The 21,367-nt window shown below is 43.4% G+C and overlaps 1 protein-coding gene across 3 annotated transcripts in view; it reads left to right on the top strand.

Annotated features, from left to right (window-relative positions):
• The window catches only part of FOCAD (focadhesin), a 179,129-nt gene that overhangs the window by 3,275 nt on the left and 154,487 nt on the right, over window positions 1-21,367 (top strand). For all 3 annotated transcript variants that reach the window (XM_069962033.1, XM_069962032.1, XM_069962034.1), the window contains exons 2-5: window positions 2,875-2,943; window positions 10,438-10,512; window positions 13,378-13,532; window positions 14,529-14,627. In XM_069962033.1, the coding sequence (XP_069818134.1) occupies window positions 2,887-2,943; window positions 10,438-10,512; window positions 13,378-13,532; window positions 14,529-14,627 (386 nt within the window). In that variant the 5' untranslated portion in view covers window positions 2,875-2,886. The remainder of the gene's footprint in view (window positions 1-2,874; window positions 2,944-10,437; window positions 10,513-13,377; window positions 13,533-14,528; window positions 14,628-21,367) is intronic.

The raw sequence follows: 21,367 nt of genomic DNA, 5'->3' as shown, positions 1-21,367 counted from the left end.
GAAGTCCAGCCGGGAACCCCCGAAGCAAGCCGGATCCTGGAGTAGGTACAGTATATGCTCCGGCTGGCGGGGGTTAATGGGGAGGCGGGCGGTCTCCTTACATACTCTGTGCCCACCTGGTGTCTCCTTTATCCCCCACTGACTACAGTCCGGCTATTTCTGAAACTGAGAGCCTACTTAGCAAGTCACTGGCTAAGATTGAACCGCCCCAAGACCAGCGATTGTCTGAGCAGGCTTTCACCCCCAAGATGAGTTTGTCTTGGAAGTAACAGAGCTGTAGTCAGTGAGGGACATTGGGGGGAGTGTGGAGCGGTAAGCATAACGTGTTTATTATGTTTACCAACAGGTCAGCAGTTTATAAAACAAGTTTTAAACGCTGGATAACCCCTCTAACTGTCCCATTCCTATGACAGAGATGGCCACTGATGCTAGACTAGAATCAGAAGATCCAGCTGATTGTGATGAGATAGGCCAACAGTCTAATGTTGGGGCCCAAGAGACAAGTTTGTCCCCTGTAAACCCATAGAGGCAGATGTCAGGCAAAAGATTATTTGATACAATGGATAGCTGCATCAGAGGTTCCTGACAGACACTAGTTATTGGCAAATGAGTCTTGACATGTTTTCACGGTGCTAAGGCTGGTTCACACAGTGGTGGTGGGGAAAAATGCATGCATTACCACAAATTTCTATGGTTTTTCTGCTTCGCATTGAAACCTCTCATGACGAAAAACTGAACTCCAAAACATGTAGCTTTGTGGGAAATTTTGTGCTGCATGGCACACTACCTTATGTGAACTAGCCTACTGCCACGTGGAAGAAGTGCTGTAAAAAATTTTTAAGTTGTGTAGCTTTCTACATGGGGTCACTTCTGGGGTTTTCCACTGCATTCCTACCAAAGGGTCCCTGCAAATGGACATAGCTTGCCAAAAACCAGTCCATTAAAATCTGTTGTTAAAATAGGTAAATTTTACATGTTTCCAGCATATAGTACACTCACATTCTGTTTGGCAATGAACTAGTCCTTTAAAAGAAAATACGACTTGGAAGGTTTTATAAAAATTTGCTGCTAAGCTCACCGTCTGAAAAAGTGAAGGAACACTAGCGAATCGCAAGACCCTGTCTCTTAAAAGCAGAGAATTCCAAAGTTTAATTTTTTTTTTTACATAAAAGACACTAAATGTATCAACCAAAATTTACATCTAACATATAATACAGTTTTCATGAAAAAATAATCTCACCTTGGCACCTGGGGCAGAGCTCACCTTACCCCCTCCTGCTGATCCTGTTCCTTAAGCCGGTCCTGCTATGGAGAAGTTACCACCCAACAGTCTGTGCGCTTAATATGTAAATGAGAAGCGATGAGTCCGACATTCATAGGAAATCCCTGGAGCACACAGAGCGTCAGGCGGCGATTTCTCCACGGCGGCACTAGCAGGAGGGGGTAAGTATTGGGGGCTCTACCCCAGATGCCAGGGTGACAGGTTCCCTTTAATAGTGAAATTCAAGCAGTAGAACTCCAAAGTCACAGTGTAGCACACTCCTAAGTATGGATTCTGACTATGGGAAGAGTTAGAATAGGCTGCTCCAGTAAGGTGACGTCTATAGCACCACCAAGTATGGTAGAATACATATACCAGTCACTGGAGCCTGCTGTCCAATGTTATGGTTCACTAAAATAAACCGTGCACACTTTTACATATAATTTCCCAATTATAATGTTGTTTGGCTGTTAACGTTGCTGTCACCTAGCTTTCTTAGAGCTCTGACTGATAAATCTGTTTGTGTATGCCGAGTTTGAGACTAGGGGCTTGTAACACTGTTTCCCAGTGTACATTTATAGGAAAGCTAAGAGGAGTAGTGGTCACACTGGTTCACGTCTGACTGTAACTGAAGGCCCTATTACACTAAATGACTAGTGTAATAGAAGACAACGATCAGCCGACATGAACAATGTCAACTGATCGTTGCTGTCGTTTGTCTTTCACCATTTTGAAAGACAAATGACCAGGATAGCAGCGACCTGCTGCCGTCGCCCCATGCAATAGGAGCGGCGGCAGCAGGCCTCCGCTTATGGGCTGCCTGGACGATCTAGCGATTACCCGGGCAGAGCGCCCCCCCCCCCCCACCTCTCCACGGCCCCCCCCGGCTCTCAACCGCTCACAGCCAACACGTGTAATAGCGCCGGCAGCGAACATGAAGCGAGGAGAAAAGGAGCGCTGACATCGCTTGTTTGCTCGTTAGTATTGCCCTGTGTAATAATCTGTTAAAGACAGAAGTGGACACCTTGCATCCCAACCATCTCCTCAGCTAGTAAACACCACTCCTCCTTCTGCAGCATTGGGGCCCACCTCTCATTCCCCAGAACTACTGGATGATCAGCAGCATCAGAACAATCCCACAGCAGACTTAAGCAGGACAGATAGCCGAATAATACATATCATGAGAGAATTACTCACAGTGGATAAAATTCCTCTGCTCTGGTGTGCTCCGAGCTTCAGCAGCTGTTGCTCCTTCACAGTTGGATGTTCCCTTGTGTGAGTGGTCTCCACTTCCACGCTGCCGTGTGGACAGAAGGCCAGGACTGCCTAATTAACCCTTCTGAAAGGTGCTGAGCTAGTGGGTGGCATAGACATGAAAGTCAAGACACCCATGCTGCCGCATTCAGATAAGCATTTGTAGAGGGAGTGTTTCATCGCCCTGCTGCTAACACACCCAGCTTACTTTTCATCTAACTATTTTGCTTACTCCACATCTGATAAATGCTCCTTTAAGAACCCTGTCACCATGTCTATGCATTTAGCAGCTAGCCTTTTCATCATCCGGATTATGCAGAATGAAAAATAATGTATTCCCTTTCATTGTATTGTTTCAGTGACTGCAGAAAATGTCAGAAGATTTGAAGAAAAGATTAGAATTTCCAAACTCGCTTATTCAGACACAGGTAGGACTTTCTTTTTTCCTTTTAGTTTTGCACTAATTTATTATGGAAGAATTTAAGACTGACTAAAGTACAATAGATTGGATACAATATTGAACACCTTAGAAAATCTTTTCGCTCTAGCAGTGCTGTGGTAGGGTTGGACATTTTTGGAATACCATTTGCCTAAAAGAGAACAAAAGAGTTAAATATATATCCGGTGCAAGGTTTCTCTCCTCATCATCTAGCTATGTTTAAAGGTACTGTAGAGAAAAAAAATCCTGTGTCCCCAATCCCTGGTCTCCCCCCCCCCCCCCCCCCCGGGATGCGATCATGGAGGGGCAATCCCTTCCCCCTACCTGGCCGAGCCTTAGCGTTGCAGTGATGCTGATCCCAGCTTGGGGATGGATTGGGTTCAGTGATCAGGGCTCCATAGCAATCCAGCACTGATCTAATTTATCAGTGTTGCATTAAATATACTGCATTGATCTCTACGAGAGATCAGTGCTGTAACTGATCTAACAAACCAAAAATAAAGTGCCCTAAAGGTAGGTAATCTGGATGGTTCAAATACCAAAACAATTTTGGCCCTTATAAAATTGTTTTGGTATTTGAACCATCCAGATTACCTACCTTTAGGGCACTTTATTTTTGGTTTGTTTGATCTAATGATTGGGTTTAATCCCGTGTGTATTGAGTGCCACTAGCCACAGCATGGCAGGTTTCCTGCAAAACTTTAATGCTGAAAGCTATTTAGCTGAAGCTACACAAGTGTTTACCACTGAAAGTGTACCCTTACATCAGTACGATATCCAGGCAGCCTTCCGCAATATTACTAAGACCTTTAAGTCCCAAATTAGAACGTGGTGGGAAATAACTAGTTTTGAAAACTATCTACAAAAAAATATAGTACATAGGGGTTTACGTATTCCAATCTTCCCTAACTCCCATAGAGAGGATTTGGAATTCATTCAAGGGTGGGAGAAACTGCTTACTGCAAATTCATTGCGTATGATCAGATATTTGTTGGATTACGAACGGGGCCACTATAAAAGGATTAGTGAGCGATTAGAGCAAGAGCTGATAGAGATACGTAATTTTGCTACGCGTCCTGAATACGCCAATCTTGAAATACAATTGCAGAGGAATCTTGAGATATATAAGAGTGATATTAAAGAGAAAAAACATCAGAAATTTATAAGAGATTGGCAAGACTTTAATAACGGACAAGTATATACCTATAAAAAGAAAAATCAGACTCAAAAATCTAGATTCTCAGGCTCAGATACATCTGGCCAAGAGGAATCAGAATCGGAATCCAGTGGCCCATTTAGATTTAGTGGGAAGAGGAAACAAAAGAGGAGATCCCACCCACAAAATAGTAAAAGACCAGCAGTGAGACGTACCCCACCTACCTCTGTACGGCCACAAGTGAATACAGTATGTACACAACAAAACTTTGGCAATGCCGGGCGGTTGGGTTACTCATCCTCTTCTTCTGTTACATTGGGGATGGGTCCCAATACCGGTATGGACATGTCAACTCAGGGGGGGCAAACAGGGATAAATCCCAACACCAACATAAATATGACCACCTCTGGGGGACAGATGGGCCCATCCTCCCCCCAAATGAACTTTCCTCCAACACAGTTACAGACAGCTCCATCCTTGGCTCAAGCGCAGCCATCAGTCATATTTCCTTTCCCTGGGACTCCTTTTTTAGGACCAGCAGCCCATATGACAATGGGGAGACAGGGCTAAATTTATCAGAAAGGGATGTTGAAGGAAATAATCAGGATAATTTACAGATTTTTAATCTGTCATCAGTAAGAATTACAACTGAACAGGAATCCCTTCTTAAACGTGGTTTGTCCTTTACACCAGTACCAAGGTGTGACAACTTTGGTTGGATAAAGGACATCAACCTTTTTTCTATAATGGGGGGGAGGGGGGGGGGCATCTATAATGGGGGGAAGAGAAGGGGGGGCATCCATAATGGGGGGAGAAGGGGGGGCATCCATAATGGGGGGAGAAGAGGGGCCATCTTCAAGGGGGGGAGAGGGGGCTAGCTATAAGGGGAGGGGGTATCTATAAGGGGGGGAGAAGAGGGCATCTATAATGGGGGGAGGAGGGAGCATCTATAATGGGGGTAGAGGGGGTCATCTATAAGGGGAGGGGGTATCTATAAGGGGGGAGAAGAGGGGGCATCTATAATGGGGGGGAGGAGGGGGCATCTATAATGGGGGGGAGGAGGGGGCATCTATAATGGGGGGGAGGAGGGGGCATCTATAATGGGGGGAGGAGGGAGCATCTATAATGGGGGTAGAGGGGGTCATCTATAAGGGGAGGGGGTATCTATAAGGGGGGAGAAGAGGGGGCATCTATAATGGGGGGGAGGAGGGGGCATCTATAATGGGGGGGGAGAGGGGGCATCTATAAGGGGAGGGGGTATCTATAAGGGGGGGGAGAGGGGGCATCTATAATGGGGGGAGGGGGCCATCTATAAAAGGAGGGGGGTCATCTATAAGGGGAGGGCAAACTGGCTGCAGACACTGGGAGATAGATATATGCACAATTATTATTATCAGGGCCCCTCAGGTGTCTGTATTGTAGGGGGTCACTTGCATTAGTCACTAGGTGAGAGATATATCTATTTATATACACATCTTGTGGGGGGGTCACTATGGCTGCAGTCATAAGTCTAGCTCAGTATGTATAGACTGTTGCAAGCTTTTAAAGGGAACCTGTCACCCCCGGTGACGTGGTGACAGGCTCCCAACCACCCGTTAGAACCCCCTATACTCACCTCATCGTGCCGGGTCCCGCTTCTGAAGATGGTCGGGTGACGGAGATCTCAGCCGCTGCAGCCCGGCGCGCACACTGAGAGATGAGTCCAACGCTCATAGAGAATGACGGAGTGCTGGACTCTCCCGTCATTCTCTATGAGCGTTGGACTCATCTCTCAGTGTGCGCGCCGGGCTGCAGCGGCTGAGATCTCCGTCACCCGACCATCTTCAGAAGCGGGACCCGGCGCCATGAGGTGAGTATAGGGGGGTTGGGAGCCTGTCACCCCGTCACCGGGGGTGACAGGTTCCCTTTAAGTTCAAGTTCAGAAGAGTAAGCCTCATTAAAAGGCTAGCCAAGTGAGGCTGAAGTACTGAGTCAGACTGTATATGGTTGTCAGACTGTATATGGTTGTCAGACTGTATATGGTTGTCAGACTGTATATGGTTGTCAGACTGTATATGGTTGTCAAGTTGCAAGTTTCCATGTTGAACATTTTCAAACTAAGAAAAGAAAGGATCTAAAGGAGGAGGAGGCTGCCGTGGCCTCTGCACACAGTAAGTCCCATGTAACATAACATTAATTTTACATGGTTTAAAATGTTGGCGACCAAATATTATATTTGGCGCCTAAATTTTTCATGTTAGGAGCCAATGGCTCCTAGGTAAATTTTTTAGTCTGGAGCCCTGTTCTTAATGACAACCAATTGGGCATGTACTTCACACGTGAGTTTCAAGATCGGGAGATTAATTTTCTCGATCTGATGATAACAATAGATGATAATTTGAACTTACAAACAGATATATACCGCAAAAGTACATCTACCAACAATTTACTGCATTGGACAAGTTGGCACCCAGAACCCCTAAGAAGAGGGATCCCTTGGCCAGTTCCTGCGGGCTCACAGGAACTGCTCAGAACAGTCTAGCTTCCTAAAAGAATGTGACAATCTTTCCAAAAGGTTTCAGGATAGAGGATATCCCAGGAAACCTATTAAGAGAGCTTTCCATCGGGCTCTAGGAGAGAATAGAACTACATTATTAGAAGAAAATAGGGATGAAATTAACGGATCCACCTCCAAAATGATTAGATGCATAGGTACCTATGATGCTAATGCATCTAATATAATGTCTATTCTACGGAGACATTGGAAAGTTCTGTTGGGGGATCAGGACCTAAAAGGAGTGGTTACCCCCAGACCTGGTGTGACATATAGGAGAGGCTCCGGGATTTACTGGTTCACAGCCATCATCAGGCTGAAAGCAAGACTACGTGGTTGAGATCAAAAGTAATTGGGTCACATCCATGTGGTAGATGCCAATTTTGTAAGTTTGTCCCTACCACAAAAGATTTTACGAATCCCAATGATGCTAGGACGTACCAGATCCGGCAGTTCATAAACTGTAGGACTAAAGGGATTATTTATGTGGCACGATGTGATTGCCCGAAGATATATGTGGGGAAAACGATCCAGGAGTTTAGGAGGCGAATATGTAAACATGTTAGTACCATCAGAAATGCTGAGGATACCCCACTATCTAGGCATGTCCGTTGCTTTCATGGAGGGAGAGTGGAAGCAATTGAATTTGTAGGCATTGCCCAACCACAATTGGGACCTCGGAATGGCTGCTTGGATAGGCTGTTGTTGAGGGAAGAGGCTAGGTGGATACACCGTCTATCTAGCATGAGCCCAGTGGGGCTCAATGAAGGTTTCTCGTTTTCAGCTTTCTTATAAAAAATTTATTTTTTTATTAAGTTGTGAATGTACCCCCAATTATATGGACATCATTGAGCTGGATGTATCTAGGGATGCTATATGTCAGTTTAATTAGGACATAATATCAGAATCGCACATTTATCTATATATTTGGTATATACTTTATTGTTTCGTATAATATAATATGTATGCTTCTAAAATAAAATATATAGACCTTCCTCTAATAGTATGTGTTACCTATATGTACCTACCTTGGATAGAGGGACCTGAGTGTTACTTACCTGGCACTCTACATATGTTATTAGTACTGTATATTTAGATTATTTTGTAATCACTGTTTTTACATTATTTATTAGTACTGTATATTTACTGTTATTAGTACTGTTATTAGTACTGTATATTTAGATTATTTTGTAATCACTGTTTTTACATTATTTATTTGGTTTATGGCACCTCTAATCTGTATAGATTGATATGTGAATTTTTAATAGTGGGTTTGTGTATATATAGTTAATATAATTAATATAATTTATAAATTATTTATAATAAATGGTTATTTATTTATATGAATGATCTACACTTTATTGTATGGGGTTGTAGTACATTTAGTAGTTTGATTTATTACAGATATTTAATATATTGAAGCTAAGAAGACTGGGTTGTCTAGGTTACATGTAAACAAGTTTCTAGAGTGTTAGGCTCTATTCATACGTCCTGTTCATGTCCTTAATTGCGGATCCGCAATAATATAGGACCAATGTATTTCAATGGACCTATACACACATCCGTGTTGTGTACTGGGCTGCAATCCGTTCCGCAAAAAAAAAAGGACAGACCCTAGTACGGACAGTAACTGACACATCCAATACAACTCTATGGGGTCTGTATTTTACTGAAGCAATACGGATGCAATACGGATGCAATACGGACTGAATTTGCGGATTGTATACTGACTGAAATTTGCGGATTGGAAAAATATACTGACGTGTGAATAGACCCTTAGAAGGGAGCACGTCACATTTGGGGGGCGGTCTTAGATGATGTATGCGGTCACGTGATCGGATTAGGTACTGGTGATGATGTAGGTATCACATGATCGGATGTGTGCGATCACATGACCGCATTATGGCTGACTGTGATGATGCTGTTGGTCAGGTGACCTAGTCATGTGATCCGAGTCTAGAGTGGACCCGGAAGTGATGTGGACTAGGTTAGGACGTCATGTGAGCGCCAGAGGGGCGTGACTACTTGTATAGGAAATGGACACACGGCGTCTGACATGGCATTAGTTGATAGGCTATTGATGACCACATGATCACAAAGGTCCTATAGCAGTGTTTATATTGAATAGATACGTCGCTTCTTGATGATGTCAATGGGGAGTACTATAAATAAGGCCCTTTAGTGGGCGCCGCCCTCACATAAGCCCTCCTCCTGATGAAGCCCATGTGTGGGTGAAACTAGTTGAGGGGCTGTGCGGTTGATTTTAAATTCATTGCTTTCATAGCCCAGTTAGATAGTATTATACTACGAGGTAGTCAGTAGTCTGCAGCTACTATGACTATACAGATATAGGTTGATTCACTGTAGAAGGTTATGGAAGCTCTGTGATTTTAATGAGCACAACTTTATACTTATTATTTCTATTTGAAAGTTATTAAAAGTTACGTTTTACTTAGTGGTAGGTTTACTGGATGTGATCTGGGCTTTTGGCCCTTATAAAATTGTTTTGGTAACTGATCTAAAACTTAGTGTTCTTTTAAAAAAGAAACAGATGCAATTGTTTGCAATCTGTTTGTATCCGTTTCTCAGTTGACTTCCAGTATTAAAAAAAAACAAAATGGATGTTTTTTTTTTTTTTAGCGTACACATGTAGTAACCACTTACAAATGTCACCAGCAACCGGGGACCTCGGATATTAGCTGGCATGGCCAATCGCCATTTAGTTTGTCAAAGCTGACAGCTGCATTTAAATGGCCTGTGTCCCCAATCCCTGGTCTTCACCCCCCCCCCCCCCCCGGGATGCGATCGTGGAGGGGCGATCCCTTCCTCCTACCTGGCCGAGAGATCAGTGCTGTAACTTATCTAAAACTTAAAGTGTTCTTTTAAAAAAGAAAAAAAAAGTTTTTTTTATTAATAATAAATCCCCTCCTCTAATAAAAGTTGGAATCACCCCCCTTTTCCCATTTTATAAATATAACATTTTTAACACAAGGAGGCGAAAATGAAAGTGCAGAAATTAAAATTGGCCCGGGAGGGAAGGGGTTAATAAAGTTACATTACTTTGTAATATACTTTTATGTTAAAAAATGTATAGTTTTTTTTTTTTGGCAGAAATCAATAGTACAGGCAATTTTAAGAAACTTTGTAATTGGGTTTATTAGCCGAAAAAATGCATTTTTATAATAAAAAAGCAGTTTGAAGCTCTCCCCTCCTGTATTCATAATTGTAAATGGAGAGGGGAGGGGTTGAGGGAGATGAGGCACCAAAACAGGACAACAAAGAGTTAATTTACAGCTACATCACCGGCTATCGTCTCTGACGTCAGCGCTGACCTATCTGACCTCTGAATACCAGCTTCACACAGCTCCCACTGTTTAATCCTTTGTTCTCTGCTGGCGACTAATCTCCCTCCTCTCTCCTCCCCCCTCCCCTCTCCATAGAACAGACAAGGCCTGACTGAGTAAAAGAGTCGAGATTTCCTGATAATGAGCAGTGGATGAGAGAGAGGAAGGGAGGGAAATGTCTTTTTGAATGCAGATAATGGCATATTTGCCTAATAAACCCAATTACAAAGTTTCTTAAAATCGCCTGGACTATTGATTTCTGCAAATAAAAAAAATTGCATATGAACACTAACTAACTAATAGCTGATTAGATTTGACATTGGTGTGTTCTGTAGGATGCCAAGGACCCCACAGAGAGTGCAAGAAAAAATAAAGTGTGTGAATACAGCCTATGCAGGTTGATATTTCTTGCGGCATCATCTATTGTAACTGTGATTGTATGTCTTACAGGCAGTTTCTCACTTGATTACTTCTGTACTGAAAGAAAATGCTTCTTCTGGGATTATCAAACAATCTTCAAATCAGGTATACATAATGTTACAAGTTATACTACCTATCTTTTTAAAACTGTTTTAAAAACCTGCATGGATTTATCGGATTCATTCTTCAGAGTGATGACAAGGTGATTTTTTATTTTTATGAAAAAAATGAAATGCAAAAAACAGTCAATCAAAATGTGGTAATAAAGTTACAGCAATGGAGGACAGTAGAACAGGTGTATAATAAATCACCCAAAGAAATTGGAGGTGCATCTTAGGAATCTAAAACAACAGAGATAAATAATTAATAAGAAGAATTAAATAGAATAGAATTATTAAGAATGATAATTAAATAATAAGAAAGACCAGACCGGGAGAACATAGAGGGAAGCAATGGGTAAGAGTATTGGATGTATTGTATGATTCTTATAGCATCAGTGATTGACAGGCAATCCCATGTATCTCCAATAGATAGAAAGAGGTCAAGTTTATCATTCAAGGAGGTTGTTAGGTACTCAATTTACTGGATTTCTTTGATCCTTGCACAGAGATCTAAGTGGGAAGTAGGAGCAGGGTGTCTCCAGGTTCTGGGTGTGAAGGACTGGGTGTGAGAATAGAGAGTAAAAGCTTAGCCAGATGCTTCCGTAGTCCTCTAGGGGGGACATTGAATAAATAAATTATAGTCTCTAGGGGAATGGTCATATGGAAGAGTGATTTAAGCAGGGAGCGGACATTTGACAATTAAGGAACAATAAAAGGGCAGGTCCAAAAAATGTGGAAGAGGGTGCCCACCGAACTGGGACACCTAAAGCAATATGAGAGTATAGAAGGGTTCAGGAAATGTAGGGGCAGGGGTGTGGTATCATTGACTCATAAGCTTAAATTGAATTTCCTTATAGGAAGTGCATATGGAACAGTTAGAAGCCCATTTGTCCATGTAGCAGTGTTTTGGAAGGGTACCATCTGGAGGGAGGTATAGGGCCATGGCATCTTGAAACTTGAAAATATTCTTAGAAGTCTGGGGTCGTCTTAAATGCTGGGCATGGTCGCCCCATACAGTGGGGGAGTTCAAAAATGGCTGCATCCCCACTGTATGGGGCAACCACTACAAAAAAAATAAATTAAAGAGGACCTGTCACCCCCCGTGTCGGGGTGACAAGCTCCCGACCCCCCGTTAGAGCCCCCTATACTCACGTGATCCCGCCGGGTCCCGCTTCCTGAGCCGGTCGGGTCACAGAGATATGAGCGCCCGAAGCCCGGCGCGCGCGCTGACAGGAGAATCCAATGCCCATAGAGAATGATGGAGCATCGGACTCCCCATTCATTCTCTATGGGCATCTGAACCTGCTGTCAGCGTGCGTCGGGCTTCGGGCACTGATATCTCCGTGACCCGACCGGCTCAGGAAGCGGGACCCGGCGGGATCACGTGAGTATAGGGGGCTCTAACGGGGGGGGGGGGGGGGGGGGGGTCGGGTGCCTGTCGCCCGGCCTCCGCACTCCTCATGTCCCGGGAGAGTTAACTTTTTTTTTTTTTTTTTAAATTTAGGCGTATATTTTCCGGCGTATAAGGTGAACCCCTAACAATCTTCTTGAAAGTCAGGAGTCGTCTTTTACGCCCAGTCGCCTTATACGCTGGAAGATACGGTATTTACTTTGTAACTTTATAGAATGATGCAGCATGCTACACAGGAATCCGGCTCTAATGCTGTGTGAGCAGAGACTTTTTTGTTCTCACTTGAAATTGCACCTTGCTCGATTTTTCCCCTTTTATGAAATAATTATACTGATCAAGAATGAATTCCTCAATTTTTATGTAGGTTATACTAGTTAAAGGGGTTGGCCACTTTATAGTAAAATAGGTCAGTACAAAGTATTAGTAAGTGTACTTATTGTATATACCGATAGCAGCTCCCTGTGTACCTCATAGAGCTAATATCAGACTCCCCTTCACCAGGCTGGGCTGCCCTGCTCTGTTTTGTTTCAGTCCACAAAATGGCTGACATGGAGGAGCATGTGACCATGTCCTGTCCACTGTGTTCTCCATAGACATATACAGGCTCAGTGGTGGACACTGGAGGGCGGGGCATGGTCACATGCTCCTCCATGTCAGCAATCTTATGGACCAAAACACCACAGAGCAGGACAGCCCAGCCTGGAGGAGGGGAGTCTGATATTAGCTCTATGAGGTACACAGGGAGCTGCTGTATATACAGTGAGTACACTTACTAATACTGTACACTGAGCAATTTTACTATAAAGTGGCCAACCCCTTTAATAAACTATTAGGTTGATGTTTATTTTTTTAAAACAGATAAAAGATAAAAAAGAGCCTGACAGTATTGATTTCCTTTATCTGTGCTGCCAGTTTCCTCTTGCCTATTACATGAGCAATGCTTACATACCTTTAGCACTGCTCTGTGACCTAGCATGTTGGTTAAAAAAAATTGTTTCAAGCTAACAATGTCACACAGGTGGATCTTTGGTACTTTATGCGTCTGCCCTGCTCTTCCGGCCATGCTCAGTCTTCAGGCTGCCCCCTCCTTCTCCCCTCCTTCCCTCCTGCCCAGTCGAAGTTGAGCTGGCTGTCAGTCAAGCAGGCAGGAGACATCAGCAGCCTGAAGACTAAGCCCTGGGGGCGGAGAATGGGGTAGGCCTAGACCATGTCACCGACCCATCTCTCTGACACTGTGAGCCTGACATAAAGAATGTTTGTTACCCACATGCCAGATCACAGAGCAGCGCTGAAGATCATACTGTCACTTTCCCTTTAAGGGTCAGACTGCTGTCATTGTTTGAATCCTTTTCTCACTGGCTATGTTAGTTCCTAGCTTTTGGTTTACTATGGTGTGTGAATTAAAAAAACAAACATAATTGTGTACATTCCCTAAATTTGTAACATATTTTCTTCTAGACTCCGTTCCTGAATCTCCTCTGGGAGAAGTGCTGCTGTGACATTGTTGTAGTGAGGACTGCCTGTTGCGATGCCTTAGTAACATTAGTGGAACAGAAACAAGCCGATTTTACCTATGTCCTCAATGGTGTTCTAAACCTTCTGCCCTCTGCCAGGTTAGTCTAATTTTCTGAAAGTCTTTTCATATCGATTTCAGTTCTAATACTATACTAAAATAGCTGATTAAGGCCCCTTTCATATGTTCGGGATGTTGTCAGGTATCATTGATGAGGAAGCCTTTCAGGAGGCTTCAGGAAACCATCAGTTTCCTGCTGTAAAAATTGAGTAGGAAAAATAAAAAATCATTCCCACATGCTGCAGGCTGCAACAGTGCTCTCCTCCAGCTTCTCTGCTGCCTCCGGCCACAAGAGTAATTGACAGGGCCAATTAATCACAGCGCCACATTTAACCATATGCTCTCATAATTACAAGAGTGTACAGTTAAAGGGCCAGTGTCGGCACCCAGCAGTGCTGGCACCCTGAGTGCTGGCGCTAGCCTGGGCTATTTAGCATCCAGAGCTGTCTGGAATACTGGATGCCCCCATAGGATTCTGAAGGGTGTCCGTGCCTAATAGAACTCTATGGGTCCAAAAATATGTCTGGATTTTCTGTCTAGAAATCCAAATAAATTTACTGGACGTCTGAACAGGCCCTTACCCTTTCATAGTAAATACTAAAGCTTTGTCCAGATCTTGGTTTTACAATTTAGTAATACATACCGGCATTAGTGGTGTTTGGAAAAAGCTAGTATATACAGGCCTCTACCCTGACGTTTTATTTTCTCCAGTATGAGGAAAGCTCTGTATACATTATATGTTTGCTATGTGTATTTAGAATCTGGTTTGGGGGGATTTTTAAAATCTGAATAGGTTAATTAAAAGAAAATTAAAATAAATGACTGTCACGCTTTAATGGTTTCTATGATAGTCAAAAGAATATTATATGCCTGCAGTTGTATTACGGAGAGCAACTAAGGGTTCTTGACTGTTAAAAATATGCCAAATGTTATGAAAATAAATATATACCAAATTAAAAATAATAAATGGTATTATTTTTTTTACTATTACATTGTGATAATTTATTGCAAGCTTTGTTTATTCTTTTTTTTCTAGTAATTTGCAAGGATTGGTAAAGTGTGTTTGGCGGTTGCTTCAGATAGATGCCCAGAAAGCAGAAAAAGATCAGACTTACGAGACCATTTATAAGATTTGGTAAGACTTTATGACTCACCATCAGCTGTGGATAAGTTCACAGTAATTAAATGTTTTTCCTTTAACCCCATAAAGGGGTAGTGTGGCGCTAAAAAATTATTCACAGAATAACACACATTACAAAGTTATACAACGTTGTAATGTATGTTATGTCTGTGAATTGCCCCCTTCCCCGTGTCCCACCAACCCCGCCCCGGAAGTACCCGGAAGTGTGTGGTGCATTATACATTACCTGATCCGTGTTGAGGCCGTCCGCCATCTTGTGCCAAACGTCATCTTCGGACAGACGGCCGAATCCTTGCCGCCGCCCCCCCTCAGCCGCGTCATAACTGTGCTCAGCCGCGATTGGCTGAGCACAGTTATGCTCAGCCAATCGCGGCTGAGCACAGTTGTGAATAATTTTTTAGCGCGGCACTACCCCTCTAAGGACCGGGACTGAAATGGCCTTAAGGATCGAGGCAAATTTTATGAATATGACCAGTGTCACTTTATTCATTAATAACTTTGGGATGCTTTTACCTATCTGGCTGATTCTGGGATTGTTTTCTCGTGACATATTTTACTTTACATTTCTGGTAAATTGGAGTCGATACTTATAACGAATCTTTATGAAAAAAAACTAAATAACATGAAAAATTGTGAAAAAATGCATTTTTCCAACTTTGAAACTTTTCTGCTTATACAGAAAATGGTTATACCACATAAATTATATATTAAATAGCATTAGCAACATGTCTACTTTATGTTGGCGGCATTTATTAAACTTTCTTTCATTTTTTTCTACAATAGAAAGCTTAAAACAGTAGCAGCAAATTTCCAAATTTTCAGTAAAATTTCAAAATCTGATTTTTTTTTTTTAGGGACCTGTTAAGTTTTAAAGTGTATTTGTGGGGACTGTATGTTAGAAAGCCCCACTAAGCACCCCATTTCAGAAACTGCACCCCCCACACTCTGCAAAAGCACATCCAGAAAGTTTTTTAACCCTTTAGTGGAGTCACAGATATAAAAGCTAAGTGTGTAAGAAATTAGAAAATTTTAATTTTCTGTGTAGATATTTTTTTTTGTAATTCCAATTTCTTTCATAATTGTAAACCTATTACTAGAAAAATGCACCCCAATATTTATTGCCCCGTTTCTGCAGTTTATAGAAATACCCCATATGTGGCCCTATTGCGCTATTTGACGCAACCACAAGCCTCAGATATAAAGGAGCACCTAGTGAATTTCAACGCCTCCGTTATATTTGGTCATTTTTGACTGTACCACTTCAGGTTGGCAGAGGCTCTGGGGTGCCAAAACCTAAAAAACACCCCTAAAGGGACACCATTTAGAAAACTACACCCCTCGTGGAATGTAACTAGGGGTGCGGTGAGCATTTGGACCCCATAGGAGTTTCACAGATTTTCAGAACAATGTGGCGTGAAAAAAGAAAAAAATATTTTTTACACTTAACATTGGCCTAGCTGTGAATTCTTCATTTTCTCAAGGGTTTAAAAGAGAAAAAAAAACACAAAATGTGTAAAGCAGTTTGTCCCGAGTACGGAAATACCCCACATAGGGATATCAAGTGCCATCCGGCCGCAAGACGAGCCTCTGAAGGGAAAGAGCGCCATTTGGCTTTTGGAGGCTGGATTTGGCTGGAATGGATTTCAAGGGCCATGTTGCATTTACAAAGACCCTATGCTACCAGGATAGTGGTAAACCCCCACAAGTGACCCCATTCTGGAAACTACACCCCTCAAGGAATCTAACAAGGGGTACAGTGAGCATATGGACCCCACTGGTGACGGGCACAAATGTGGAACAATGTGACGTGAAAGTGAAAAATTTCATTTTTTTATTTTCACAGCACAAATGTGCCCGTCGTCAAGGGGTCCATATCCTCACTGCACCCCTTATTAGATTCCTTAAGGGGTGCACACCCCCATCAAATATTTCCCTAAGGAAAAACAAAAACATCCGAGCCACAACACCAGTTTCTCAAAAATATGAACAAAGTTTATTAAAGCGATTTAAAACAGCATAATTTTAATACATTTATCCAGAAAAAAATATTTAAAAGAGGGCAGCACAAGACAAACAGCACAACACAGGGAAAGGGAGACTACACGGATCATGCTTGCATCCTATATTCCTATATCAAGAATAAATGAAGTGCATGCTTTAGCCAGCGGATTTCATGTATTTCAAAGTGCCATGTGCATCATGCAATACTAAAAAATAACGCAGGCAAAGCATGCTTAAAATACTACTAATTTAGACAAAGTAAAAAAAGTTTCCAAAATGGGGTCACTTGTGGGGGGTTTCCAATGTCGTGGCCTTTGTAAATGCGACATGGCATTCACCATCCATTATAGCCAAATGGCACTTCCCTCCCTGCGGAGGCTTACCCTGCACCCGCATGGCCCTTTGTTTACATGTGAGGTATTTTCGTACTTGGGGGAAATTGCGCTACACATTTTTTTTTTTTTAATCTTTTAACCCCTTGTGAAAATGAAAAAATAAAGACTAGATAAATGATTTAGTGTAAAATTTAATTTTTTTTACACTAAATGTGGGTCTAGCCTTGATTTTTTCAAAACGTGTAGGGTAATTTCCCCTGAGTACGAAAATTCCCCACATGTGGACATAATGTGCCATATGGGCACAGGGCAAGCCACCAAATGGACAGAGCGCCATTTAGAGGCTGGAATATAGGATGGAGGCCATGTCACATTTACAAAGCTCCTGTGCTGCCAGGAAAGTGGGAACCCCCCCCAAAAGTGACCCCATTCTGGAAACTACACCCCATAAGGAATCTAACAAGGGGTGTAGTGAGCATATGGACCCCACTGGGACCATATGGACCCCATATGTAGAACATGTGCTGTGAAGATGAAAAATACCATTTTTTTTTCCACTTTTACAGCACTAATGTGCCCGTCACCAGTGGGCCATATCCCCGCTGCCCCCCTTGTTAGATTCCTTATTGGGTGTAGTTTCCAGAATGGGGTCACTTGTGGGGGGTTTCTACTGTCCTGGCCACACAGAGGCTTTGTAATTGCATCATGGCAAGCCTCTAATGGGAATGGGGGCCATGCCTATTTAGTTGGGGAAAAGTGACAATTTTAATTTATTTGGGGGTATTAGACCAATTACTAGTTTATAAGGTTGAAAAGGACAGGTGTCCATCAAATTCAATCTGTGTTGATCCAAAGGAAGGCAAAAAACCCTCGTGAGGCAAACAACAGTAGCCTCATCATAGGGAAAAAATTCCTTCCCGACTCCATAATGGCAATCAGAATAATCCTTGGATCAACCTGACCCCTAAAATAGGAAAAAGAACTCCAATGAGGTTTGAAGCGATCCAGTATGCAGAGGCCAGGGTGATCAGGACAGGTGTCACACTGGTAAATGGTGTGCTTCCTGATCCCCCTTTTGTGGCACACTCTGCACTTCTTTTGGGATCTCCCCTTTTTTCCAGTGTGGGAGACTTCACCTGGAAAATGTTGTCCCTGTACGATGCAGGGTCCTTCATATCCAAAAGCGCTGTGGCCAAATCCGTGGCTGCCGAATATCAGGGCTTTGATCACTGCTTCCTGGAATTCAAGGAATTTCCCTGGGTGGCCGGCACATCTGTACAGCACAAAAGAGTTGTACATCGCTGTTTGTACCAGATGTATGGCCATCTTTTAATACCACGTTCTGGTTTTTCTCGTGGTGTTATATGGTTTGAGGACTTAATCTGAGAGATCAACTCCTCCCATATACTGATTGTACTCTAGAACACAATCAGGTTTGTTCACCACATTTGTGGTACCACGTACAGTAACAGGGGTGGCGCTATTCCTGTGAATTGTGGTCAGAATAAGGACATCGCGTTTGTCCTTATATTTGACTAACAACATATTTTTACAGGCATAGGCCTTGCTCTCACTCCTTCGCATCAGTTGTCTAACCGGATGACTTGTGAGGCCTCGTTGATTTTTCCGAATCGTGCCGCAAGCTACAGTAGCTCGGGCAGCGAGGGACCGAAACAGGGGGATGCTGGTATAAAAGTTATCAACGTACAGGTGATAACCTTTATCCAGCAGTGGGAAAATTAGTTTCCAAACGATCTTCCAAACGATCTCCCCCCAGGATGGGGGGGCATTCTGGGGGCTGGATTCGGGTGTCCCTACCCTCATATACTCATATCTGTAAGTGTACCCTGAGGTACTCTCACAGAGTTTGTATAGTTTCACGCCATACCGTGATCTTTTATTGGGAAGGTACTGGCGGAAATGGAGTCTTCCTTTAAAGCTCAGGAGGGACTCATCTACTGAGATGTATTTCTCTGGGATATACATCTCAGTAAATTTGGCTGAGAAATGCTCTATGACCGGCCGTACTTTGTACAGTCGGTCATACGAGGGATCATCTCGCGGGGGACAGCTTGCATTGTCGTTATAATGCAAGAATTTTCGGATGGTGTATTATATATAATATTCCCACTCCAGTATTGCCGAATTATGTTGTTTTTTTTTTTTACTAGGCCCATGTGCAGCAGGAGCCCCCAAAATGTTGTCATTTCGGCTGCATCAACAGGGGTCCACGCCATGGGCCTAGCAAAAGAAGAGGAGGGGTTCTGGGCTAGAAATTGGTGCGTGTACAGGTTTGTTTGCGCCACCATCAAATTTACAAGGTCACCAGAGAAATAGAGCTTGAAAAAGTCTATTTCTCTGAGACCTGTGGGGTTAATTTGGATTCCCACCGTTGCCACACTCTGGGGCTGATAATTTTGGGGGTTTGAGATCCAGATGGGGTTACCTGTCTGGGGGGCAGGGGAAAGGATGGGGTCACCTGTCTGGGGGGCAGGGGAAAGGATGGGGTCACCTGTCTGGGGGGCAGGGGGAAGGATGGGGTTACCTGTCTGGGGGGCAGGGGGCGGGATGGGATGACATGTCTGGGGAGCTGGGGGCGGGATGGGATGACGTGTCTGGCGGGCAGCCCGAGGTGTCCTCCTGGGACGCCTAGATGGATATTCATCATCACTGGATGATGATGATGAATGGAGGAAAGAAGGATCACCCCATTCATCCTCACTGGCTGTTTCGGTGTCGGAGGCAATTAAAGCATATGCCTCTTCCACCCTCTCGGATATTTTTATATGGGGGTTAGTATGTATGGCTATGTAGATGTAATGTAGGAAACTTTATTTTTAATTGTGTTATGTAGTGTTTTTTTTACATTGTGTGTGATTTAACTGTAAGGGGGGAAAACCTACGCCAAAAAATGAGTTGCTGTTCAGTGGCGAAGTGGCGAAGCACTCGGTGGCAGTAGGAAGTTAACAAAAAAAGGGGGGGGGGGAGAAATTGATGTTAAAAAAAAAAAAAAAAAAGGAAGAGGGGTTAAAAAAAAACCAAAACACTGCCTGCGCACCCCAAAGCTGCTGATCAGTGTCAGTTCACTGAACAGCAGCTAGGGGTCAGTCAGTCTCTAACCAACCTCAGCTGCTGCGGCAGCAGCAGCAGAAGAAGCTGTCGAGGAGGACAGAAGATGAAGCAGCTCCTCTCCTGGACAGATCCTGGCCCTGGACACCTCAGATCAGGTGAGTATGCAGCAGCTGCGGCACACGCACCTGTTCTGCACACCTCGTCTTCCTTACTGAGGTGTGCAGGGACAGGATCCAGTATTTCTTACTGCCCCTTTTCACTGTCATTGGTCAGTTAGTACTAACTGGCCAATGACTGTGATCGGTCTCGGACCGCACCAATCACCTTTACTTTTTCAGGTTACCAGGTCACCGGAAAGTTCCCCATCAGCTGTCATTGGCTGATCAGAATTGATCAGCGAATGGCAGCGATCGTTGCCGCGGGGGGATGATTTCCCCGGGCGACATGCCAGGATGGCCTGCTATGCGTTATTTATAGCAGCCATCTCTACCCTATCGCTGTGTGAGTTCACACAGCGGTCGGGTAAACCGCGGGCGTACATTTACGCCCTGTTGCCTTAAAGCCCAGGCAGCTGGGGCGTAAATGTATGCCCGCGGTCCTTAAGGGGTTAAATGGGAACTCCGGATAAGGAAAACTTGTTTTCTATTAAAAGTACATTAAAAGTTATATAGATGTGTCTATACAATGTAATACCATATCTGTATGGTTCTGCCACACTGGTAGCTGATAGAAATCAAGGAAGTGAAGAAAAATGGCCTCTGTGCTAATCCACATTGTCTCCTGCTCCTTCTGCTATCCCACCTTAGGAGACAAATATTCCATGCCTCTGTTTCACATTGTGTGTTTGCTGAGGACAGGCTGATGATGCAGATAGGGGGCAGGGCATGATGTCACAGAAGGCTTGGCTGCATCCCCCAATCCTCTGAGTGATTCACCATCTCTGACCAGCCAGAAGCAGGTGTTGCACTGATTTCACTGATTGTGCAGAAGTGTGCAGTGAAATTAGGGCTGTGTTCACATATGTTGGAATGTCATTGCAGTACTGCAGCGTATTCACAAAAATGATGCAGTAACACAAGTAAATGATGCTAAACGGCAGAGAGGATCAGAGCCTTATTGTGCAGCTCAACTTCAAAGATAGAAGATGCTTGATCATAATATGTGCATGGAAATGAAAAGAAAAAAAAAATCAAAAAGTTCTGTGTTTCAATATCAGTGTTACAGGTAAGAAATACGGTGTGGTGTTACAGGTAGAGAATACAGCGTGCTGTGTGGGTGGGACAACAATGTAATGATAAAGTACTGCAAATAATTCAGTAACACAAT

Source organism: Dendropsophus ebraccatus, chromosome 3 (genome assembly GCF_027789765.1).
Source record: "Dendropsophus ebraccatus isolate aDenEbr1 chromosome 3, aDenEbr1.pat, whole genome shotgun sequence".
NCBI classification, from domain to species: domain Eukaryota; kingdom Metazoa; phylum Chordata; class Amphibia; order Anura; family Hylidae; genus Dendropsophus; species Dendropsophus ebraccatus.
This window is presented reverse-complemented; position numbering and strand designations above follow the sequence as displayed.